This window comes from Quercus lobata, chromosome 11 (genome assembly GCF_001633185.2).
Source record: "Quercus lobata isolate SW786 chromosome 11, ValleyOak3.0 Primary Assembly, whole genome shotgun sequence".
Lineage (NCBI taxonomy): Eukaryota > Viridiplantae > Streptophyta > Magnoliopsida > Fagales > Fagaceae > Quercus > Quercus lobata.
Window position 1 is genome coordinate 29,119,992 of NC_044914.1, and position 27,148 is coordinate 29,147,139.

Sequence of the window (27,148 nt, forward strand, 5' to 3'; positions counted from 1 at the left end):
TTAGATGTCCCTTGCTTTGTCCATTGGCAATGACATTAGCTGAAGGAATATCCAAAGGTTAGAGATCAATCTAATATGTATAGGTAGAAGAAGGGCTTGAAATTGAGAGTTATACCGGTTATAGGCAAGAAAGATTATAGGACAGAGCCTTCAGGGAAACGAAGGATAGAGGGAGCTACTCAGATCTGTGCAGCCATTACATGGCATAACTTGCTAGCAGTGAAAGCCTATCACAAATCACTCCCCTCATTATATAAGGGGTGGAATTGCAGAATATTAAAAACTATCATGAATCATTTCTCAATGGCTCAAGGAGAATATATTTCAATGGAATTCAAAATTCTGGTGCGCCAGGCAAACAACTTCTTCATTGCATGATTGCTGGCTCCATTTTTCAAAGTCAAATCTCTCCCAATAAACCGTCTAGAACAGGATAAAAATCCAAAGAAATTCCATATGAATTTAAGGCACCCACATTTTAAATCTGAATCATCAAGAATCAAATCCAATAACCCAAAGATAGTAATATTCCAATTCAATGGGAAGCCAAAAACTTTAGTTTTTGAAGGGGGAAAAAAACTAAGACAAAAAGAATTACAGAAATTTCCTATAAAATTAAAGATAGATGAGAGTTAATTGCAAAGTATAGCTTCACTTGTCTTCCAATTATTCAATTTTCTAGATCAAAAATTCCATCAGAGAAGGAAACCAGGGAACCAGTCGTGATTTGTCTCAAATGGGAGTTTACGTGGACATAGCGAACCTTTCATACCAATTAGTAACTACAGAAGTAAAAACTAGATTTGTGCGTTCCTCAATGTCCAAGGAAGCCTATACTCGCAAGAAACATCATATACAGTGGAAATTTTTACTTCAAATAGTTACGTGGCAAGTCTCTTCTTAACCTTGCTCTGTACTTAGAAGGAACCCTTTAAAAATGTGCTCCCCTTATACTTGCTCTGCACTAGACTCAGAAGGAACTCTGTGAAAACGCGCTCGTAATCTGGCATTTTCCCATACCCTGCAGTGGTTTCAAAAAGCTTGTTCAACGACTGGACTGTGTGCAATCATATAAATGGAAAGTAAACCATAAGGCGTAGCTAAATTTTAAATCACTAGGTCAGACATGGCAGAAGAATGAATATGAAAACATCATATACAGACTAAAGAGACCATGCGAGAAAGAGATTCCCATTTGCTTCAAATCTCCAGGGGGTTAATGCTATTTTTGGAAGTTTGGAGGGAAAGGAAAGTAGAAGGGAGTAGAGGGGAGGAGAGTAGTGGAGAGGAGAGTAGAGGGGAATGGTTATTCTCCACCTTATTTGGATGTTTTTAAAATTAAGGGGGAGAAGAATAATTAACCTTTTCATAGTTTGTAATTTTGTTAATATGGTAAGGATAAATTTGGTAATTCATTTGGTGAAGCATTTCTATGCTTTATTCTCCCTCCAAATCTCTCCAATTTGGGAGAATTAAAAATGAGGGGTTAGAAGTAATTAGAATCCCTTCAAACCCCTCCAAATCCCTCCCCCTCCTCCCTTAAAAAACATTCAAACAAGGTAATTTAACTTACTCTCCCTCCCTCTACTCTACTCTCCTCTACTCTCTCTCCATCCAAACAAGCTATAAGTATTTATAAGCTTCATATTTAACACACATAATCCAAAAGGTGCAAATAATGCATATTGGTCATGATGCTCATGGTTACACTCTACATCAGATTGCCACATACATTAGAGAAAATGGCAAAACTTAAGTATAATTCTATAGGTGCAGTATATAAGTTTTCCCAAATATATACTGTATCTAAGTTTTGCCATAATGAGGAAAAAGAACATGTAAAAATAAACTGTTTCCATGTCCAAAACAAAAGATTTAGATGAACTCATAAATTCCATGGGCCTAACTATGGGCTAGTCCAACCTATGAACACACTCAACGACCAGATAAGGAGGACATGTAGATAGTTACATGCTATTATATTTGATTAAAAAGAAATGATTGGCATAAAATTTATTAAATCATCCAAAGCTCCATCTTTCCACCAAAAGATGAATCATGCCTTTACATCACTAACAGCAGAACTTTAAAATTGAGAAAAATCAAAATTATCCTCCTTATACTTCCTAAAGAAACTATAGCAATTTGCTTTCAAGTATTTTACTGTCCACAAAAGCTCAAAAGGATGTCAACAAAAAAGGAATCTTGAGCCCTATCCAAACATATTTGAGAAAGTGGGAATATAGGGGGACGCTTTTCAAATACATGAGAATAAAACCAATGACCCAGCCAGTCTGTAGTCATTATATGTAATTTTTCCCATAATTTTAAAGCAAGTTATTTTTCAAATATCCTCATCCCATTCTAGTCAATTCCCATTTTACAAACAAAAAAGGAAGGGGAAAAAAAAAAAAGTGGGTGGCGGCCAGGCGGCGGCCGGGGGGGGGGGGGGGGCCTTGTTGTGGGGTTGTTTCTGGATGTCAAAACCACAGACTAAGAGATTTCCCACAACAAAAATGAAGTTAGCACTTGTGACTAAACAATCCAGATTTCAAACATGTCATTAACCTAAAATGAATTGGAATAGAGTAATTTGACCTCAGTGAAAACAGTTATACTTGCCAGGAAAGTAGTTTATATCAATGACATAAAAGACATCTCTGGTGCCATGCTCTCGGATCATATCTATGTTGAAGAGCCGGAGACCCTAGAAAATATGGTATAATATGGTTAAGCGAACATATAACATGACCTATCAATGTGAATGCTGCCACAAATAATAATACGTTGAACCAATATTACTTACCAATCGGCGACGGAGCTCCGTTGCAAGCTTCTCCAGCAGAGGTCTTGGAGGATGTTCTGCATAAATAATATTACATTTAAGTGATGAAAGTCCAAGGACCACACCAACATCTGACCTCTGAGGCAGCTCTTTACATGCCTCAGCCACTTAAAATCACTCAACTGAACCAAGACTATCATTTGGATGCAACTGTTCTACATTCGAACTAATAAAGAGTGGGTTTGGGAATCAACTCCATGCCATTCAGTTTACTTGACAGCATACTAAAACATATCTAGTAAGTTGGTTGGAACCACCTCATTCAACATTAATTCAAAATTAAATAAATAACACAATAAATTTAACACCACAATAACATAGGTAGTCACGCAATGGAACTCCCTTGCACGCTTCACCAGCAGAGGTCTTGGAGGATGTTCTGCTTTAATAATATTACATTTAAGTGATGAGAGTCCAAGGGTCACGCCAACATCTGACTTCTGAGGCAGCACTTTGCATGCCTCAGCCACTTATAATAACTCAACTGAACCAAGACTATCAGTTGGATAAAACTGCTTTACATTTGAACTCAAACAGAGTGGATTTGGGGATCAACTCCACGCCATTCAGTTCACTTGATAGCATACTAAAACATATGTAGTAAGTTTGAACCATCACATTCAACATTAATTCAAAATTAACTAGATAAAATAAAATAAATTTAACACCAAAATAACATAGGTAGTCAGGCTATTAAATGAAATGCTTGTGTCAAAATATTTATTTGGGAAAAAGGAAAGAAAGTACAACAATCTCACCAGCAATACTGGGGTCCAGATCTGCATCTTCGGCAGAAGATAAATAGGATGAAATCCTTGGGACAGGGTACATACCAGCAACTTTTGATAGATCGCGTTTACCGTGATTTGGTAGAGAGAAACGCCTTACAACAGTTATAGATTCCCCTACGATATAAACTTTAAAGACAATTCCACCTAACAAAAAGGAAAGTAGAAAAAGAATTTCAAATAAAATCATGATAGTGGCTAGAATGGAGATGAAGATGTTCATGCATCAGTTGCAACACATACCATGATTAACAAACTCCTGCAGAACCAAGGGAGGTTCAAGTTCAGCAAGGGATAATTGATCATAAGCAACAAATAGTTTATGTGACTTGGCAGTTCCATCCACTAATAAAGGCTTTGCAACTGAAATATAATCAAATGAACAAAAAAATTAATTATAGAAAAAAGGAAATTAGGAGATGCCATAATGATTGCAGAACAAGTAAATAATCTAATCAGGAATGACCTTCAGAAAAAGTCCCAAAAAAGCCCTGTCCAACTGGTTCATATATATTTTTTGAGGCTTATGGGCGATCAATACAGATCCACCAACTACCAAGACATAAGGAAATTGAGCTTTGGAGGATCTGACCATTGTAACCAACTGGTCCTCATCTAAACACTAGTTCCAAAATCAGTTCCACACCCCCCCCCCCCCCAGAAAAAAAAAAAAAAAAAAACAAAACAAAAGAGCAAACATACCCAGTGGCAACTTTAGTCCAGCTTTAGTAACTTCATAAGGAATAGAAGATGGATCTTTTGTAACAACTATTTGCCTTGGAACACCAACCTTACCTAAAATGCAGTTAACAAATATGTGTGAAATTTGGTCAGAATCACTGAAAAGCTATTCCCAAATGTGATCAATAGTTTCAAGAAAAAAAAAATCTAATCAAAAGTCTTAGCAAGGGAAAAAGGAAATGACAAAATATACTTCTTTCATTTTAATAAAACAGTATTAAGAGATTACCATGGCAATCAGACAAGTTTAGATCTACCACACCCTGAAGCATGGACTTTCGATTGCGTAGATGTTGTATTGCATCAGGAGGATCAAGGACTGTTACTTCAGGATGTTTGTGCCTATAATCCTTCAAACGGGGGAAAGATAAGTGCAAAATAAGCCCCAGTCTATAGGCAGAGTACATCTTCAGCAACTATTAATAGTAGATAAAATTTCTACAATTTAATTATTAATTGCAAGGATCAATCAAATTCCAGCCATATTGTAGATATAAAAATGCTATTATATCAGTTATTTAGCTGGCTAGACATTTACAAAAGTTTACTAACACTCAGTTTGGGAAGAGTGAAAGGAATTATTTTGGAAAATTCCTTTCATTATATTGTTTGAGAGTTTTAATGGAGGGAATGGAAAGATCCATTCCCTTGTTTGGGAGTTTTAAGTGAAAATGAATGAAATGGGTAGGAGAGCACTCATGCCTCTTTATTCCCTCAAAATCTTAAATTTTCAATCCCACCAAAATTGGGAGGAATTGGAAGGAATAGAATTAGGTTTAATGAAATTTTCACCAAATCTCCAAAAACACCCCTATACATTCAGTTCTTTACTTTAAAATAGGGGTTTAATACTAATATTGTCATAAAATGCTTTTATTCATTTCCCTCTATAGAACTCCCATACAAGATTACTTACCTTCCATTCATATTCATTATTTTATTTTAAAACATCCAAATAAGATTACTTAATTCTATTTCATTCCTTTCCATTACTTAAATACATTCCACCCATTTCCATTCCTTATGATTTATTCATTCCATTCCTAAAAGTTCTCTATTCATATTGGTTAGATAAGCAATGGGAGTACCTTGCCTACTCTACTTAAGATATCTTTTAATATGGTCAATAAATGCTGCATGGTGCCTGTAACATAAATGATGGACCACAAATTACCTGTAACATGTAATTTAGTCAAGACCACCAAAAAAAGAAAGAATAATGATAATGATAATGTGGAATTAGACATTCCAAGAGTTAGGTAGAGAATCATCTGACTCTACATTCCACTAAATTCAGATCTAGACGTAGTATGATAGGGCAAGAGTCAAGATAGGTAATAATACTTTTATTTGAAAAAAAAAAAAATATATATATATATATATACATTTACACACACACACTGGAGCCAATACATCTAGGGACATTATCATTATTTAAAAAAAATATATTATGAGAAGAATTATAAATAAATAAATAATTAACCCTACATTAAGAAGTTGCAGGAGGTTATATGTTGCACAATCCTCTAAGGTCATAAACCCTAAAGGCCCTCTAAATAACATGCCAGGGTCTTATAAAAAAGGAGAGACAGGCATACGGGATACTTTATTACGAGTGAGCTAATTACACTAATGACTGGATTTCAAATTACTTGTCTTCATATTTTCCTATTAATGAATTATTTACTTTTTACTCTTGGGTGGGGGGAAAACCTGATTGAGTAATGAAATGCATTGCTTGAAATAAGGCAAGCATGAAAGCCCTAAGATTATTCAATGTAATACTAAAGCCAAGACAGGGACATTTATCAAGTAAAATGGCCACAATTCTGTTAGACTCATTTGAGGGTAAGGAAGGAATCAGAAAGACAGACAAAATAACCTTTATTGTACATGTTCAGTTGACAACTAACAGCAACAAGTGGCACAGAATTCCAGTTTGCCAGTCAATGTAAATGTGCAATTTGAGTATTCTGGCCCAGCAAGAAAAAATAAAAATTCAAGACCTTTTAAGTTTAGAAATGTACTGTTAAAATTTCACAAAAGCAGAAAAATGAGAATTTTTTTTTTTTTTGCTAAGTAGAAAAATGAGAAAACATGGCTCAGGGGCTGCCTAAAATGTCTTCTACAATAACTTGGCAAGTCAATTGATACAAATATCATCAAAGACACAAGAACACACAGAGCCATATATATGTAGCACGTAGTTCTATTTACAACGCTACAGGGTGACTGCAAGATTGAAGGCTACAAAAGTTCGTACACTGCCCCCCCCCCCCCAAAAAAAATATAATAAATAAATAAAAAGACAAAAAGAAACTACTACCAAAGAAAAATGAATGCTTACGAACATCCAAGTCCAACTAAGCGAAGAACAACCTGAAAAAAGTGCAAGAAAATTCCAACCAAGATCACCATCACCTAATTAAATTATCTAGATTATGTAAAAAAATAAAATCCTCACTTTCTTGGATCTTTGGGGCACTGATCAACTATCTGATCATAATTCATGAAGAGAAGCATGGGCAAGAATTTTGCAAGTTATGGTTAGACAACAACAGAAGTGTTTTAAGAGTCAGGATATTGCTCAACCAGTCATTGTTTAGTTCATAAATAATCTAGTTCATATCTGTGTATATCATATCATAAATCAAACTGCAGTATCACAGGTTCAATTCCTAACACAATATTTCCAAGTAAAAATATCGGTACTGACGGGTTTAGATGGACAAACCTCAATAATCTCGCACCATTCCTTTGCCAACAACTGGAAGGAACATAATGCTTGTGAGACATTTACTTGAGAACTAGTATGCATCATCCACATACAGTGGAGATGATTTAGGGAAAAAAAAGCAATGAATTGATCACTAGTTTGAAGCCATAACACCATAGATAACTAATAAAACCACAACAAAAGCTTTACAATAAAAAGATACATTCACAAGTAGAACAATCAGAGAGTTTCAAAATAGAAATCATCACTAACCTTATGCAAAACAACATCGAAAGGACCTTGATCTGACAAAGGCCTGTTTACATCGATGCATACAAATTTTATCCCCTTAGTCCTGCAGTACAGATAAGAACATGTTATTGGTCAGGCAACATTGTGGGAACGTCAGACATCAGAGGATAAAGCTTCTATCATCCAAAGCACAACCATCAAAAAAATATATTTTTAATTTTGTTTCTATCTATCGAATATACATTAATTAAACAAACCCAACCAAAGAATTTCAAATCAAATAGCCACCAAATTGTAATGCCAAAATTAAAAGCAACAAAATGGACCTTAGCTATTTAAACATTTTGAGGACACAAATTAGGTAAATGAAAATCGGCTTGTAAGTAATGTTTGGCCAAGCTAATTTTTTCAATTTTCCATGCAATACTAATGTACTAACCATGAACCAAAATCAAAAAGGAAAATGTTAAAGCTATTACCAATTTTTTTTACAAAATACTTATAGACTAATGTGGCAATAAATGTGATTGGTGCCACATCAACAACAATAAAAGGTCATATCCCGTGTACAAAACTCTCACTTTTTCGAGGTTTGGGAGAGGTGATTAGTAGGCAGCCTTATCTTCAAATTTTTTTTTTTTTGGAAGGCTGATTCCTGATCTCAACCTGCAACCTGTTGCTTTAGTAAAAGGCATTTGCCACATCAACAACAACAAATAAATAATTACTTTGTGGCGTGGGTTTAAAATTGAAAATTAGTTTGTAAAACATACTTAGCAAAATTTGTAGTATTTGTAGCACTACTTAACTAAAAAAAATTAATAGCCAGAATAAAATAATGCCAGCTAAACTCCAAGCTGCTGTGCTAACACGTCAATGGGCCTTTACTTTTAAACCAACAACCATATACACAAGTCGAACACAGTATACAAAGATTGAGTATCTGATTTTAATAATTTAACAATTTCCACATGCAGATGTACCCAAGTTCTAGTGACGAGAACTTATACAGTTCTCATGATGGACCACATTACTTGTCCACCATTCTACTAAAAGACTTTGACTTGTTTAAAATTGCCAAGTCGTTTTAACAAGTCAGTTTATATTTTTATTTATTTATTATAAAGTTACTCGGCAATTTTAAACGTATAATTTTTTTCTCCCATAATAAAGAAGCTGCTAGTCAAAGCAGTTACCATACATTAAAAAAAAAAAAAAAAAAAAAAAAAAAAAAAAAAAAAACCCACATAAATTGCAGAAAATCTAGGGTCACATGGACATGGGTAGTTAAAACCATTGCTAACAAACAGGAGCCAAGATTGTACAGTAAAACCCATTAATTTATATATAAAATCAAATAGTCTACTAAGGAGAATTGACTTGGGGTTCGACATTTGGGGACTAATCCGAAAGGCATATATGGTAGAATATTCCTCATTTTCTTTGAAGGAAAAAACAAAGAAAACCCACAGATTCCCCAGAATTGAAGGCGAAGAAAAAAAAGTCAATCTACACAGTTATCCAAAAGATCGCTTTGCGAAAGTGATCTTCTCTCTGCCATTATCGACAAAGACAACCCACCAATGCCTTTTCCAACCAAACCAGAAAAAAAAGCTTTCAGAAACAAACTCTTCAAACTAAAAAACAAACACCTAAAATGAAAAATCTTTCGCTGTATATGGATATAAAAAATGAAAAAAAAAAAAGACAAAATGATAAAGAAATTGAAGAAATTACCTGGCGAGTCCACGAAAGTCTGGTTTCAAGAAACTCGTTTCCTTCTTCACTGTCAAGGCGTAGCCGACGACGAGATTCTGATCAGGTTGAGGAAATCCGACGCTGACTCCGACGCCGTTCGAATACTTCTTCTCCTCCTCCTCCTCCTCCTCCTCCTCCAACTCCTCTTCGTCGACGATTTTGCCGTTCAATTTTTTCATGCCTAAACCAGAGGGAATGGAAAAATGTTTTCCGAAACCCTAAATATTCGCTGAAAGGAAATGGAATTTGATTTCCCTATCCCCTTAGTTTCTTTCTGTGGAAAATGTAGTGTTTGTGTTTGGGCGGGTTTTAATTTATAAAAAAGTTTAGGGGGGAAGCGGAATGCTCGAAGAAGAAATGAATAGAGTGGGAAGTGGGAATATTGGGAATCTTCTTTGTTTAGGCGGTGATTTCCAATTCTGTGGATTTTTTTTTTTTTCTCTCTCTCTCTCTTTCTCTTTTTGCACAAAAAATATTTGTGCATGCGCGATAATAATATGGATTTTGTAGAGAATATTCAGTTGTATGAACCGAAGGATTCGCAAATGTTTAAAGGCTTCTCACGTACACACCATGAAGCTATTCTTTCGAGTCACCGGCGGACAGAGGAGAGAAAGAGTGAAGGAAATTTTTTTTTTGCTATTTATTATTCGATATATAGATGAAAGTGGGTGGAAGATTTAATCTTGAATGTCTTAGTTGGAGAGAAATAATAATTGAAATGTTTCCATCGGAAAGAAATAATAGTTGGGAGTAGGCAAAAAAAATTTGATCTTAAATGTTTCCGTTAAAAAGAGAAATACGGCTCTTGTTGAGAGACAGAGATGGATGGAGAGGTTTTATTACAATTTATTACTGAGTTGTTGCTAAAGAATGAGTAAAGTGAAGGAATGAATTGACTTTTAAGTGTAAGAGGGTTGGATTTTTTTTTAATTATTGTTGTCTTTCTTTTATACAATAGGAAAAGGGTTGGAAAGTTCGTGGGGGCTTTAATTTCTCATTTTGTCCTTCTAATTATTACTTATTGTTTGGAAAATCTTTTTAGTATCTCACAATTGAACAGTCGAAGCAGGTAGAGAGAGAGAGGGATGTGAGGTTTCGGGCCGGCCAACCAATCAAACAAACAAAATCATGCTTATATTATCTCTTTCCATATACACAAATGAGGGGGATTTCAAAAGATGGGAGTAATAATATGTAATATATCCCATGCATGTTTAATTAAGGTTGTAGACAATTTGAGATAAAGCAAATCTCAGAAAACTTAGTTATTCATTTATACATTGAATATGTTTAAGTTCGTTATCAAATTAGATTATACTACTATGTTCAAGTTAGGTTCATTTTTCCAACAAATAAACTCGAGCTTGTTCACGTGCCTTGAGTCAACTAAATCTAATAATTTTTATTTTTGAATTTATAAAAAATAAAATCACCAACTTGTAGATTGTTAAAAATTATATATGGTTTTTATATTGTATTAAATTGATAATAAATTTCAAATGATAATTTGATATATTACAAACTTACACAATTCAATCTCATATTTATACACACACACACACACACATATATATATATATATATATATTAAACTCGAGTTTCTTACTCTCAAGTTTGTTCATGAACACAAAATTATGTTTGGACTCGGCTTGTTTAATTGTCGAGCTTAAAGTTTGACTTATTTGCTAAATAAACAAAGATATATAAGCTCTTGCCCTGATCAACTTATTTATGAACAACCCGATTTATTTACAGCCCTACATTCAACTCTCTATTCTAGATGAAATCTTCACAAACCTCCAGGTATCCTTTTTTATCATCTTTTATTTTATGCATGAGACACAGATTGATACAGCGAGAGGTGAAGTTAATTAAAATGTTCTGATTTTTACTCTATTTACTTCTGTTAAACATTTGTTGTAGATTGTGATATGTAGATTGTGATATGAAAGTAAGGTAGTTGATAATTATTATTTTTACTATATTTCCTTCTGTTTGTATTGTGATGGGACCTAGTAAAAACCATTCGATGATTTTTTCAGTGATATTTTACATGCCTCTAACAAGGCTCTTTGAAAAAACCTATAGACATGGCTATAAAACACAAAATCGTGTGTCACACATGGTAATTGGAGTCTTGGACATGTGACACATGCGTATGTGATGATCAAGATCATATGTTAATTTTTTATTTTATCAAAATAAGATGAAATACACTAAATCATAATACGTGGAAGTAATTTTCTAATACAAAACAATAAAGGGTGCCAATTTAAATGAAAAGTCAATACTTTTCATTGTTCAAATTTGTTGTCTATAGTGGGTGAATTTGTTGTATTCTTGTGGTGAAATGTTCTTAACTGCAATTATCATCACCTTAAAGAAAATGTTTGTATATATGTCTCAAAATCGCATTAATTTTCTGACCATCTCTCTCTCTCTCACATAGGATTAGTACGTGTTCCATGCCTTCCATGTTATTCCAAGAGATGGATATGCAACTTACTTTTTCTTTGATCTCAAACCAATGCAAATTACATGCACGCCCTCTTTTGGTTAGAGTTTAAAGCTTTTCTGTACTGTGCTAGATAAAGCTTTTCTTTTATAGGTTACCAGATTCAAAAGACATGCCCTACTTTCCTCAATAAAAAGAAAACCGCCACACCTTACTTTTTCCTTTTTAGACTTAATTGAATTCAAGTGTTGGTAACTTGGTAACTGGTTTAAACGAATAAAGCTCTCGAGCAGCAAACTTTAAATAAGTTGAAACAAGTTGTTACCATTAGCAGAGAATCATCATCCAAAACATTTTTTTTTTCTTTCTAACTTTCGTCAGTGAAGGTTCTCATTTCTTGATATTTTTCACATCTAAGGTATGAATCCATACTGTCACTTAACATGTTAGATAAATAAATATAGGCTTGCCTTTTAAATTGAGTTTTCTTTTTCAAACAATAAAAGTATAGTAGGGAATTTCACCCGGATCGTTTTGAGTCTTTTGAAAACCAAAGGTTTTTAAAAATCAGAGTCAACGAATAATGTAGTATAAGTTCTTACTAGCAAAGCATGAATCTTTAATATTCACTGAGATTGACAAAAGAATGTCAATTAAAGAGTTATTTGGGCAATGAAAGGGTTATATGGGATGTGTAAAGTCTGAAATGTGTAAAATCTATAAGGGAGATGTATATCCATAATGTACTTATTATTGCAACCTAATCTCATGAACTCTACAAGCATTCTAAGATTCTATATATATGTGGGATTGCTCTACTGTTATTGTATAGATCTAAGAGATAAAAAAAAGATTATGGATGACCACTTGAATACAAGAGTTTATCAATATATATTAATTTAGTTCGCATAGTTGGCTGATCACCTCTCAAATTGAAGCATTAATTTCCTTTAGTTATTAATTATTCTTTCAAATTTATCCTTTCTATTCCAAATTTGTTTGCAATTATGATTGCTCCCTCTTTACCTCAACACACCTTTTTTTGTTTTTGTTTTTGTTTTTTTTCTTACAAGATAGAAATTCTACTCTAACTTAATCTAAATGTATATATGTGTGAATCTCTCTCTTAGAGACTTAAACCCTAACCGTTGCCCCCCACACTACTTGTGGAGTGACCATCGCACTAAGGGTGTGCGATGGTACCTCTACAACTTTCATTTCCAAATTCATTTGTCCCTAGATATAAGCAAAAGGAAATGCTATGGCTAGAAATATAATTAGCACCCCCTTTCAAATCTCTTAGTATTGTTTTTTCCCTTTTGATTTCACATTTGATTTGCGTGTTCTTTTTTTTAGGTTTGAATTAATCATCATACAATAAGGAGACAAAAAACTCAACTCCATTCAATATAGTATCTTTTTGCTTCAATTCCGAAATTATTGTAAGGTTTTTTTTAGTAGATTTTTTATTATATTTTATGAAAATATGCAGAGGATAAAGATACTACTACTATAATTTCTCAAGATAAATTATTAAGATTAGATTCTATCATTATTGGTTAAATTTCTTATTTTTTTATAGTATTGTCGTTCTCATTCATTAAATTGGTTAATTTATTGGTATTACTAATTTCAAATGTCAATAGAACATTTTCTTCAAAAAAAAAAAAAAAATGTCAATAGAACATAATAGAAGGCTACTAGCAAAATTGGGTGTTGGTTTTCAACCCATTTGGTTCCAAAATCTTTAGAGGGAGTAGATTTTAGTAGATTTTTAACCCATTTGGAAACAAACACCCCCCACTCATTTTCTCTCCTATTTTCTACTCATTTTTTTTCCATCCTCCCTAGAATCCACCCAACCAAACATAACTTAAGGGATAATTAGTCTTAATGAAGTAACCATTAAATTCCAAGTATTGCAATACCACTATTCATTGTCAGCACAAGAAGACAAAACTAGTAAATAGTATTCCTGCCGACACAAGAAGACAAATCTAGCAAATAGAACTTTGACAAAAAACTATTTATGAACAGTGTCGTCGTACCCTGCAAACTCGTCATTAGCTTCAATGGTAAAAGCATATTTCACTCGTACCCTACAAACTCAGCTCCTACGGTAAAGGTTGTTGTTTCTCCCGATATCGGATGAATCTTCGGGGTATCCAAAGTTTCTCCAATCTATAAATTGGAAAATTATTCTCAATTCTAAGGCATTCAATTTTTTAGCCATCGAGAGTTCAAAAAGGAGGGAACCCTCTAGCCTTTAGATACTCTACCATTTCTATTTGTAAAACAATTTAAAAATGTATTCAAACTTTTAGCCAAGCTTTCAGTCATTTGAATTTATGACTTTAGTCAGCCAACAGTAGCTCAAGCTTTAAGAGCATCTCCAACAGGCTATGGATAGCCAAAATATGGAGAGTGAAATCGGAAATACCACCAAAAGAGTGCTCCAACAGACTCTCTAAAACTCAATATTTTTTTTGCTAATGAACAGTAGCTCATCAAGTCTGATGAGCTACTATTCATTCTTTAAATATTTTTTCTATTATAATAATTAGGTGTTGAATAAAAAAATGTTGGAAGATGTGTAATTGTTAAAAAAAAGAATAAATAATGAATGAAGAAATAATATTTAAATGAGATAGAGAGTGAGATAGAGAGTCTGTTAGAAAGTGTATTTGAAAAAGTGGGTAGATAAAGGTAAAAGTCACTGTTCATTCTCCAAATAGTACAAAAATTTGCTGATTCTGCTAGAGATGCTCTAAGTCAAACTTTATATATATATAGACATATGTGATGTGTGGCACATGTTGCACTTGCTTGTGTGATCGAGATTGGACTCAATTGGTGATTTTGTTGTATCTAGAGGTCAATTGCTCTTGAACAACGCATTATTATTATTTTCTTAATTTTTTACTAATCTCATTTTTCTCACCACTTTCCTCTCTCTCTCTCTCTCTCTCTCTCTCTCTCTCTCTCTCTCTCTCTCTATATATATATATATATATACACACACACACACACACACACACACACACACTAGCTTCATCACATACATTTTGTGTGTGTGATGAAGCTTTTTTTTTTTTAGGTTTAGTGTCAAAATTTTCCAAAATAATAAAAGAGAAAGAAGCAACTAAAAATCATATACAACATTCAAAATCATATGAACAATCAAACGATTTTAAAAAAGTATTAAAAGAATCACCTTGTAGGAAAGGACTACTCCTTCCTCTGATAGAAAAAGAAAGAGGTTTTTTCTTTTTTTCTTTTTCTTTTTTTAAGATTAAACAAAAGAAGATAAATATTTATTTATGTTTGATTTAGTAACTGACTTGCCACTTAGAAATAATAAGGAGAGATGGAAGTTCATAATTTAAAAGGATATGGATAAGGGTTTTGGTTAAATTAAAATAAGTTAGCTAAAAAAAAATTTACACGAGAGAGATAGAGTGGAAATACTACTTTTTTACATATAATTTATCTAAAATTTAGGAGTGTTTAAATTAATAATTTAACATATCTAACTATATTATTTAAACTTTCTAAATATATGATTTTTTTTTTTGAGAAAAAAACATATGAATTTGAGAGTATTTTGGTACGCAAAATTATAAAACCCAAAAGAGGGAAATCATATTATTAGTAATGTCAAATGTGTGTGTGTATTTATGACATTGGATTTACTATGTATTTCATGTGTTCCATGTTATTCCAAGAGACGGATAAGCAACTTACTTTTTATATTTTCTCAAACCAATCCAAATTATTTATCTTACTTTCAGTGGAATACAAATCCTCTGTACCACTTGTTGTGTATCACTCTATGTTCAATCAATCACAACTTGTTATCAGGGACAGAACCAGGATTTGAACCTAGGGGGGGGCCAAAGCATGAACCAAAAAAATTTCATGTCACATGGTTTATTAAAAAAAAAAAAATCATGGTAGATAAAAAATTGCACTTTATTACCTAAATATTTAAGTAAAGAAGGATATAATATGAACCAAAAAAGTTGAAAGTTATAACATGATATTCTAACCTTTCGATACTTGATAGAAGACTTCAGATCTCCAAATTTTGGGTAATTGGAATTAATATGTTGATTTTATCATGTTGACCAACTCTCCAATATGATAATCTCATACTTTTGGATGCAATTGAAAATCACACTAATGAAGTTTTTCAAAACTTTGTTTAAGGATTTAAAAAAATTGAGATATCAATATAAAGAGTTAGCAATGCTACATCATCAATATTGGCTTCTAAAATAATTTTGGCATTTTATCTTTTGAAAAAAATATAAATATTGTAATTCACTTTCTCATAGTTTATAAATCAATTAAAAAAGTCATATAAATCGTTGTAACCCCTATAAGGAAATTTTTTTTTCTATGAGATTTTTTTGGTTATGAATTATTGAATTATGATATCGGTGAATTGGGGATTTTTTTTGTTCATCCTACATACTATTTAAATTTTTCAAAAAAATTGGAAAAAAATTGGGGGGGGGGGGGGGGGCCCATGGCCCCCCTCAGCCCCTTAGTAGGTCTGTCCCTGCTTGTCATTTATTGATTTTACTTTTCTTATAAAATAATTGAAGTTTAAGATGGAAAAAAAAAAAAAGCAATACATGAAGTTGTGATTGGTGGAACATAAAGTAGTACACAAAGTGGTATAAAGGATTTATATTCCTTTCAGTGATAGATTATCTTTAAGGTTCCAAAATTCAAATGCCAAGATCCTACATTTTTTTTTCCTTTAGATGCGAATGCGAGTGCTATTATATACGATATAAACTTTTGACTTCATCATTCATCACTGTAGTTTATAAACAAGTTATTGGCAAACGATTATAGTGTGGATTGTTAATGATTACTTAATTCTGATAACTGGTTTAAATTATTAAAGCTCGAGCAGCAAACTTTGAATAAGTTGAAATGGATTGTTTACTATTAGCTTTGTCGACTTTCGACAGGGGAGGTTTTCACCATTTCTCACCATAAAGGCTTGCGGCTGCAAATGATTTTTAGGTTAATTGATATCTTAAATATTTTTAATGGAGATATTCAAAGTTCAAATCATCTCTCTTATTTCAAATATATAAAATAATAAAAATAAAGGTCATTTTTTCAACTGAATTTCACATTGTTTTGACAAGATGCATGCTTATACTAACGGGAGATTTCAGGATAGCATGTATCTTGTCATGGGACTGTTTAAAATGCACATAGCTAGCTAGATTGAGGAAAGAATGTCAACTATCACTGTTTCTTGCTGGCCAGGATTAATGAATATTGCTCCAAGTGACCCCTTCTTCACACGTGAAGTCACAATTTAGAATAAGGGCAAGTAGGAATCAAGTTTGCAACAAAGGTTTATGGGTACGTAATAGAACTTGTCAGCACAATAATGAATTTCAAATTCAGATTATGAACTTGATGGGTCAAAACAATGAACTAAGCTTTCAAGTTTGAACAAATTATGTTATGTTCTTAATAGTGTACATATATATAGGTCTCTTACTCCGAAAACTATCCAAAGGAAATTAAATAACATATATGGTCACAAATCAACTGCATACCACAATTTAAGCCATACGTGAAGTCACAATTTAGAATAAGGGCAAGTAGGAATCAAGTTTGCAACAAAGGTTTATGGGTACGTAATAGAACTTGTCAGCACAATAATGAATTTCAAATTCAGATTATGAACTTGATGGGTCAAAACAATGAACTAAGCTTTCAAGTTTGAACAAATTATGTTATGTTCTTAATAGTGTACATATATATAGGTCTCTTACTCCGAAAACTATCCAAAGGAAATTAAATAACATATATGGTCACAAATCAACTGCATACCACAATTTAAGCCATAAAAGGCTAGACTAATATATAAGCTCTACGGTCCTAAAACTAAGTTGATACCACTGCACATCTTTAGTGCGATGGTCATTTTATAAGTACAAGTTTTTGTGAGGTGGGGAGTAAGAGTTGGGATTCAAGTTTTTATGAGTTAGCTTCACACACATATACACTTATGATGTGTTTGGATGGTAAGATTTGAACACATGGATTTGGATTTTGATTGATTAAAATCCAAATATCTTGTTTAGATAAAAATAATCAAGAATTTGGATTTAATTTCTAACCCATATAATTTAAAAAAAAAATATAAGACATACTTCAATTTTTATAAATTTAGAATTAAGGGATTTCAAATTCATTACTTTAAAATTCAAATTAAAATCCAGATTTAAATTCAAGTATCTAAACGCAACTTTAGATTATGTTATGAGTCCGATTTCTATTTCAGATAAAAAAAAACAAGGGGCTGAGTTGCCTAGATTTATTTTATATCAAACAGCATGTGTATATATGAGCAATTATATATACAGTCAACTACAAAGGTCAGCTCATTTGATTAGGCCCCTAGTATGTACGAGAGATTTATAAGGTCGTGCTATATATTTGTCTAAAAGGAACATTGACGCTTATAATTTATTAATTTTCAATTTTGAAAGTAAAACACTATATTATCATTATGTATTTTTTATGCATTCTAAATTTTTAATTAAAAATTGTGAAACTATTTATTTCTTTTAAAACCTAGCTAGGCCCAACTGTTAGGGGTTTATATCTAAAACCTAAAAAATTTATTATAGTACTTGGGGCTTTTTTTAATTTTTAGTGGAAGATCTACATGTTTTGATTGAAGTCCTCTCTTTAAAATGTCATATCGGCAGTGGTGAATGGAAAGGCTAAACAGAATCTTTATGGTATAAAGATATTGGTGTCAATGGACAGATCATAGTATCAAAATTGCTAAATGGAAAAAGTTACTCGATATTCGTACGTCCAAATTCAGACATAAAATTGTGTGCACGTGTTGGTATGATACCTAATACCTTCAAAAGCTTCAATCCATTAAAAGTAATATCTTTTGATAAACACTATGCAAAATAAGCCACACACACACACAAAAAAAAAAAAAAAAAAAAAAAAAAACAAAAGCCAAATGCACTATTTTAACTTAAGTTTTCCAATAGGTGTATGATTGAATTTAATTATCCTAAAGAAGGATTACACAATTTTCACTGAATTGAATCATGCAATGTGGTTGAACTTAATTATGTTATAGATATCGAACCCATAACTAATCAAGGCCCAAGCTTAATTCCTAGTGTGCAAACAAAGAATACTACTTGTGTCACAAGTTAGTTAACCATGGTTATTGTATGGTTATTTTAGGGTTTAGTCTCCTATAAATATCTCATATTAGGCTCATTGAGGATATAGTGAAAATGTAACCATCAAGGACTTTTCTCTGTGAATGTAAGTCATTAGACTAGAACATGTAATCCTTGCGTTCTCTCTCTTCTCCCTATACTCTCTCTTTATACTTTGATTTTTCCTCATGTTTGTTCGATTAAAGACATCTTAGGATCCGTTTGGTTGAGGGATAGAAAAATGAGAGGATAGAAAAGTGGGAGAATAAAAGAGATTTTAATTTCTCTTATTTGTGTTTGGTTGAGAGGGTGGAAAATTGAAGGGATTGAAAATTAATTTGTTTGGTTAAGGAAAAAAGTGAAAGGATAGAAAATGTATTTTATATAAATTTACTTTTATGCCCTATCAACATAATATATAAGAAATAATTTATTTATATTTATTGAATAAAAATATTACCTATTATTTAAAATTAATAAAATGACATCTAAAAAAATAAACACTTACACATACTGTTTTGTTTTGTTTTTCTTTGTAATTATATTTATTATATTTTGTTAAGTAACAATTAGGTGGAATTATCCAATAATTGCTTCCCTATTGGGGAAAAAACCTTGACCTTTGCTTGTTTTTATTTTAAAGAAATAAATTAAAGACAACTTGGACCTTTGCTAATTGGAAAAGAAAGAGTACAAAACATGGAAATTAGGGGGTGTGCAAAATATCTGATTGACCCGCCAACCTGCCCCGTGCGGGTCATTAAGTTAGGCGGTTTGGGTTGGGCTAGTTAGACCCCCAAAATAGCGGATTGGATTGGGTAACGGATCGAAAAATTGCCAACCCGCAACAACCCAACCCACCCGCTTAATTATACATACATATATATATATATATATATATATGTATTAGTTCAAATTGTACAACCATATATTCTGTATTTAAAGTTAATTAATTCACTTAATCAATTTTTACAACTAATCAGTAATCAATTCCTTAAACAAAATATAAAAAGTCAACATTGAAACCCTAAACTTACTTTAGCCATATACAACACTTTATATTTAGCCTTCACATTCAACCGCTTCCTCTCCCTCCCTCTTTCTTGTTGTTTTGTCTTTTTCTTCCTTAACCTTTTTGAATAGCTAGAAGTTATTTAGTTTCTAATAATAAAGCAAGTTATACTATTGTGCACGTGTAATACTCTTTGTGGTTCTTATAATTTGTAATATAGTTAGTTTAGGCTCCAAGGTTGGTTATCCTTATATGTAAGTATATATACTCCATAGTTTATCAAAAGTGTATATATATATATATATATACATACTCTGTATTCAGTAACTAATTGTAGTTTGTGATAATTTTTTTAAGAACATGCTTACCATTTTGAAGTTTATTTGTTATGTTGATATGTTATTATTTTGAATCATTGATGTGACTTTGGAAATGTTAAAACTTTGGATTTGTTGATTTAATTTTCCTTAGTTGTAAGGCAGTAGCCTATTGTTTTTTTTTTTTGTGTGAAGACAAGGTCTGTTAAAGATGATATATCTCTTTTTTATTGACCTCATGTTTGTGTTGGAATTGAGATCATTCAATAAAATCTACCTTTAATTTTTTGTGTGCATTAATTATAGTTTGAGATTATTCAATAACAAATTGTGTTTGTGATAACTTTTTTTAAAAGAACATTGTTAATGTCAACCCACCAAGTTGAAACCACCAAAATTTGTAACCAATTCGCCGGCCAATCCGCCGGATTTAGACTTTGGTGGGTTGGTGGTAGATTGGAATTTTCCCAACCTGCTAGTGACAGATTGGATAGAAATATTGGCATTTATCCGCCCAATCCGACCCGCGCACACTCCTAATGAAAATACAAACAATGAACGTTATCGTATGAGGATAGAAATGTAAAAATAGCAGTTACTGTACGAGGATAGAAATGTAATGTTCAAAAGAACAAATTAAAAACCTGCAAAAAAATGATAAGAAGGACAAAATAAAAGAAAACAAATCATAGGAGAGAGGTAGCAGTTGAATGTCTTAAGTGAGGATAAAAATGTAATTGTAAAAGAGAGACCAAAATCTCTCCATTTTTGTCCCAAATTTGGGGAGATTAGTTATAGTGGGCCTGGGAAGAAAAACAACCAGGCCCCACCAATTTTCCTCCCCCTTTCCTTCCCAACCAAACACCATTCCCATTTCCAACTAATTTTCTCTCATATTTTCCATTCTCTTTTTTCCAACCTCCCCAAAATCACCTCAAACAAATGGCCAATTCAAACAGTTCGGCCAGGATATTGTGTGCAGTGTAACACTATTGGTGGAGGAATTTCAAATGGCCAATTCACTAGGCATGCTCATCAAGATAACAATCTAGCTGAATAGCAGTTATTTTTTGGGGTTGATTCACCAGATGCCAAACTTCAAATAGAACTCGAGAATCTGTATGCTTTTAAAGCAAAAGCACTGCAAATTGTGACAATTCTCATTCAACAAAGAAAACCCAGTTATGGAAAAAAAAAAAAAAAAACACCAAACACCAAAAAACCCCCTTTATGAGATGTTCTAAATCTCATAATTTTTGCTTCATGTGAAAAGTATTGTTCCATTTTGGATCGGTATGGACAAGAATGCTAAAAATAAAAAATAAAAAATAAAAATTTTATTTATTTCTCTATCATCCTTTTTGACTTTCTCTTTTCTCTCTCTTTTTTGGTGTTTAGTGGGAAGAGTTAATATATTATTTTAATGTGTAGTAAATATTATTTTAATGTATAAAATTGAATGATAAAATGTCTGATAAATGAAATATTGTAAAATGATGTGGTAAAATAATAAAGTAAACTTTTAATATGTCAAAATGACATTTTTTTTTATAGAATATCTACTGTGGATGCTCTTAGGATTGGATAACTAGGTCGAACATATCTGAATTGTAATGGAAGCCTAACATAAACTGTTCATAGGCATGTGGAATATACCCTTTGCAAAAAGGAAGCAGAGAATATGCTGTACTTTCTTTTCTTTTTTTGTTGAGAAAATTTAGTTAGATTAGAAGTTAACACACAGGGGAGAGGGAAGTAAGACTCACAAGAGTTTACAATACTTATCCCATTAAAAGGGCCTATCTTTTGAGGGAATATTTCGAGGGAATAGGCAAGGCTTAAGAATATGCTGTACTTGGTGTTAGGCCAAATTAACCATCGAATTAATAGTCATCGTTTGCTACATTACATATATTTACCGACCCCACCCAACGTGTTGAACTCCCTATTTTAAGTCCTCCTTGTCGACTGTCGTGTCTCCTTGGACCATTGAAGTTGTTAACTTGTTATTAGGGACATTTTGAATATCCCATCTTCTTTCTCTTTAGGCATGACGAAGTTTGTCTCTAAAGTTTTTTTTCGTCTTTTAAGCTTTTAAAAAAATAATAATAATAAATTTCAATAGTTTAAGGATAATGTTAAATATTAGTATTGATATACTATACGTTTTCTATACTAGAATAAATGCGAAAGTCGAAGCATAAAATATAGAATGTATGAGAGTCACGTGGGCTAATAAACTTTTGTATAAGTAGAATATTTGACTTGCACACATAGAAAGATTGAACTTTGACCTATGCTAATGGGTTAATATATTTCTAACGGATGAAGAAAGAATTTTCTTAGAAACATAAAATAAAATATTTGACTAGTTTAGAAACAAAAAATGAAAATTTTAAACTTTAGGGACAAAAAATGAATTTCATACAAATTTTAAGGATGAAAATAAAATTTTACTATTCTGTTTACAGTTGGTCTTCCATGTCCTTTAGCGAGGCAAATACGTCATAGTCCTCACTTTGGCGAAGTGTCTCTTTTGTCGTAATTTTGAGGGATTCATCAAACTAATAAAAAAAGGAAACAAAATAATGACAAATTATTGATGAAATAATATAGTTCTCTGATTCATTCTTTAGAAAAATAGAGAAAGAATAAGAAAGTGATATTTTGGATTACTTATCTTGTGTTAATATATCACCCCCTTCCTGGACCCCTGAAAAGATGAAGACTCTATTAATCACACACATCTTTGATTCTATGTTGAGCTATGAAAGGGCTGAAGGGGAGCGAGCGACACTAATTAAAAAAGATAAAAATCAAGGGGTACAATACAACACATACATATACCTCTTCATCTTCAACACGTTTAAAAATATAATTTAGAAATATATGTACATGTCTCAAAGTTTATCTAATCTAATCACCTAACTCTTTTGAAAGTGTTTAAGGTTGACCTACCCAAAAAGTCAAGGCCAAAATAAATTAAAGCACAATCTTCCCAAGTGCTATATCACCTGAATTTATACGTGTAAGGCACTTTGACGTGCTTATGATGGAGATGCAGGAATTAATACGAACTGTAATATTTTTGTGCTGTACAGCCACGCTAAGCTTTTTTTTTTTGGGTAATGGTGGAAAAAATATTTTAACTTTTGTGTCCCATCTTTGCAGAGATTGGTTGTGCTTGTGGATATGTATCATTGTATCTATTATACTTGAGGACGATATAGACCACTGACTTGGACTGGTAAAATAAAATGTTAACTCGCTCTTTTTTCTTTTCTAACTTTTACTTTCACATAAAATATTTAATGACCAAAAGGTTAATCTAGGTCAGGTGATGGCGTGCCGTCCGTTTCCAGAAGATGCAAGGTTGCTGTAAAAAGACTTGGATATATGTATGAATATGAGTATGGGTGATGATAAATGGGGAAGCATATTACCTTCATCAAGTGGTGGTATGCTATTCCTATAATATGACCTATTAGACCAATAATCAAATGTCAAATAATTATTAAAAAAGAAGAATAAACATATCATTACTAACTCATAAATTGAGATATCAAACCTCTCATCATATCTTAGTTCTCCACGTAACTTAACAAGTCCAAATTCCTAGCTATGACCTAACTTCGACATTCACACTTCAAATAGATTCAGTGTTATGATTTTCACGTGATGAATTTATCACTTTTTTTTTTCTCTATCATTCATAATTAACTACATCAGAAATTTAGAGTTGTGGCGTTCACAAACTTTCTACTTGATTTATAAGAGTTGGGGATTTTTGGGGGCCTTATTGCACACTGGTCATAGATGTAGTTATTTTTTGGAGGATGTTTGGTTATAAAGAAAAGCAATGGAAGTTTAGGATGTTTGGCTATAAAGAATGAATGTGAGATTTGATGGGACATATAGTCTTGCTGGGTTGGAGTTTAAGGGTTCGTTTGGTTGGAGGAGTGGAAAAGTGAGAGGATAAAAAAAAATTTTAATTTCCTTCATTTTTATTTGGTTGAGAGTGAAAAAGTGAAGGGGCAGAAAAAATATGTTTATAAAAATTTACTCATATACTCTTGTTAAAAAATTATGCCCTATTAAAAAATAAAAAAATAAAAAAACCTAACAAAAAAAAGCAATCAACTTATTAGGAAATAAAAATCATATCTAGGAAAAAAAAAATCACGTCTAAAAAAACAAAAACAAAAGCCTGCTTAGGGAATCAAAAAAAAAAAGTAAGAGACAACATCCAAACCAAAAAAAAAAAAAGAGCAATAGATTGGATAGGCCCATACAAGTGCATATGGGCATTTTTATCATTTACTTATTAAATTCCTTCCTCTCAGTTTTTTCTCCATTTTAAAGAGAAAAAATTTTGATGGGCCCAAGGAGAAAACACTTAGGCCCCACTAATTTTTTTTCCTCCCCTCCCTCCAACCAAACACCCACCAAAAAAGTTTTCCTTCTTATTTTCTCTCCAAAGTTTTTCATTCACCATATTTCACCTCTAAACAAATACACCCTAAATGTCAATTTAAATTATTTGTATCTTTATTATTGATCCAGTTCATATCTCAAGGATAGTATATTTATCATAAACCCAATGCAAGTAATATGATTCCAAAATGAAATCTTTTAGGAAATTTTTTATTTTTTTATTTTATACTAAAAATTACACATTATCATTCTAAACTATACCTCATGTTACACTTTATATCCTAAACTTTTCGAATGCATGTTTTGCACCTTAAACTATAACTTCTGTTACACTTTGCACCCTACCGTTAAGTTTGCTATTAACTTGAATGAAAATTCAAAGTTTAGAGTGCAAAGTATAATAAGAAGTATAGTTTAGGGTAGTAAAGTATAATTTATTTTTTATTTTTTAAACATTGAGAAGAGAGGCAATTAGGTCTTTTCATGTGGTGTCATATTTTTGCATTCAAGTTAACAGCAAACTTAACATCAGGATACAAAGTGTAATAAGGGCGTAGTTTAGGATGCAAAACGTGCATTCGAAAAATTTAGGATGCAAAGTGTAATATAAGATATAGTTTAGGGTGTGTTAAGGGTCATTTGTGAGAATTCAAGTAGAAAGAAGAAAGCCCAACGATAAGAGCAACAAAGAATTGGCAAACAGATGGCAAAACTATTAGGCCTAAGCGGCAGGAATAATGAATCATAGACCCATGAAATAAACAGATGGATCTTGAAGAGGCAAGTGGGCTTAAAGAAACTCAGAAAGAGAGAAATAGCATACCCATGGGCAGTATATGATGTAGAAAAGTGAGAAAGGGCCACCGCAGGCCCAAAGTAATGCAAACAAAGAAAGTAAAGGGTTAATGGCAGGCTCATGAACCCCAATGATGAGAATAAGGTAATTGGGCTAGGGAAACCCAATAAAGTTAGTAAAAGCCCATAGGAATGCAGAGTTAGTAAAAGGGCCAAGGATGCCCAAAGAAAGCAAATGAGCCAAGAATGCCCAAGAGGAAGACAAAAGGGACACAAGAGCTCATAAGTAGGAAAACCAATGGTCATACCAAACCACTGGGGGAAAGAGTAAACGGCTGGCCTAAAGAGGCCCAACATGATTGAGTCATTACAACAGGAGTGAAAGAGTAATATGGCAGGAAATGAGGGTAATCAAGAAATGGGCCGAAAGAAATGTAAGACCCAGTATCAAATAAAGCCCAGCTCCTCAGGGGAGCGAGAAATCAAAAAGCAGCTCACATAAAATGTCAAAAGGAATGGACGGCAGACTATGCAGGTAAGCCTCCAGACCACGGCAAGCGAACGACCAGCAGGCAGATTTTGGACACACATAGAAGGGAGGCACGCGCAAGGTCCAAGCACCACCAATTTGTACCCAGCTAATACAGGGCATGGTGAGGTTGTGGGTCAGAGATAAAGAAGACATGGTTTAGTGGTGGGGAGAGGGGAAAAATCTATTTTTGAGGTTCCAGCTCAGGTTCTTTTGGGGGAAGTGTCCTGTTGGGATGACATACTATCCAAAAGAAGTAAGCTGAGTTGGAACCACTAGATACATGCTATTAGGAATAGGGAGAGAGAAAGAACCCAGACTGTAGCAGGAAAGGGTGCCACGGCAAACAAACAAACAAACAAACAAAATACCCTTCTTTGTCTGGTGATGGAGGGTGGCACACAAACAGACCAGTGGTGGTCGGCCAGTACACCCAAACCAGACAAAGGAGGTTAAGAGCTAAAACAGTAAAATCCGGTCACGACAGACACTATAAAAAGAGAACCTTGCCGTGAACAAAAAAATCAGAGTAACAACGGGAACCATAACTAAGAAATAGGAATTCGAAAAGAGATACCATGAAATAAAAAAGAAACAAGTGGGAGGGAAAGAAAGAAAACAACCAGAAAGAAAAATAGAGGGAGAATTAGAATGGCAAGCATGCACCGGTAGATTGATTCCCTCTCTCCCTCACAAAATCCTACTCTTTGTCAAAACCAAATGGAGCCCTTGTGCATCAACCATTCAGGTCCGTTTCCCTTAGGATAGTTAATTTCCACAACAAGACTTTTCTAAGAGATTAATTGTGTTGAGAATGAACGTTCTTTCCTCTCTAGTTTTGCTCCTGCGAACTAGATTTAAGCTGATTTCTTTATCTTCTAATTAACCCATACATATTACTATTTGCTCCCTTTTGTTCTTTTCTTTTTGTAAAAGTGATTATTGTTACTGTGATTGTATTTGTGGATCATTTGGTCATTTCCTACTAAGTAGCCAGATATTTTATTATTTTTTGTTATTATGCCTGTTTGCCACAACTTATCTGAAGTAGCTCTGCTTGCCGCAAGCACGTTCCTGGCAAACCAGGCATAGTTTGTGCACAAACCGAACCAAATTGAGTTGCAGTTGGACCGGTCTCAACTCTCTTATTCAGAAAATTTGGGTCTAGTGCAGTAGGAAGTAACCCAACACTACTAGCACAGCCCACCACTTTACAAGGTGTCATATTTTTGCATCAAAGTTAACAGCAAACTTAACATTGTGGTGCA

General features: G+C 32.9%; 1 protein-coding gene across 6 annotated transcripts; it reads right to left on the bottom strand.

Annotated features, from left to right (window-relative positions):
• Positions 1 to 482: 482 nt before the first annotated feature.
• Positions 483 to 9,960, bottom strand: LOC115968657 (inositol-tetrakisphosphate 1-kinase 3-like). 6 transcript variants are annotated; one of them, XM_031088105.1, is made up of 10 exons: positions 9,080 to 9,960; positions 7,364 to 7,445; positions 7,109 to 7,141; positions 4,604 to 4,724; positions 4,336 to 4,428; positions 3,877 to 3,996; positions 3,604 to 3,780; positions 2,807 to 2,862; positions 2,623 to 2,707; positions 483 to 1,021 (listed from the first exon to the last, which is right to left on the bottom strand). In XM_031088105.1, exons 1-10 carry the CDS (start codon positions 9,277 to 9,279, stop codon positions 918 to 920), a joined length of 1,071 nt encoding a protein of 356 aa, XP_030943965.1. In that variant the 5' UTR covers positions 9,280 to 9,960; the 3' UTR covers positions 483 to 917. The 6 variants fall into 6 exon arrangements, with proteins under 6 accessions (XP_030943965.1, XP_030943970.1, XP_030943966.1 ...); XM_031088110.1 differs by lacking the exon at positions 9,080 to 9,960 and adding an exon at positions 5,463 to 5,548 and having other exon boundaries at positions 7,364 to 7,390; XM_031088107.1 differs by having other exon boundaries at positions 939 to 1,021; positions 2,599 to 2,707.
• Between the last annotated feature and the right edge of the window lie 17,188 nt (positions 9,961 to 27,148).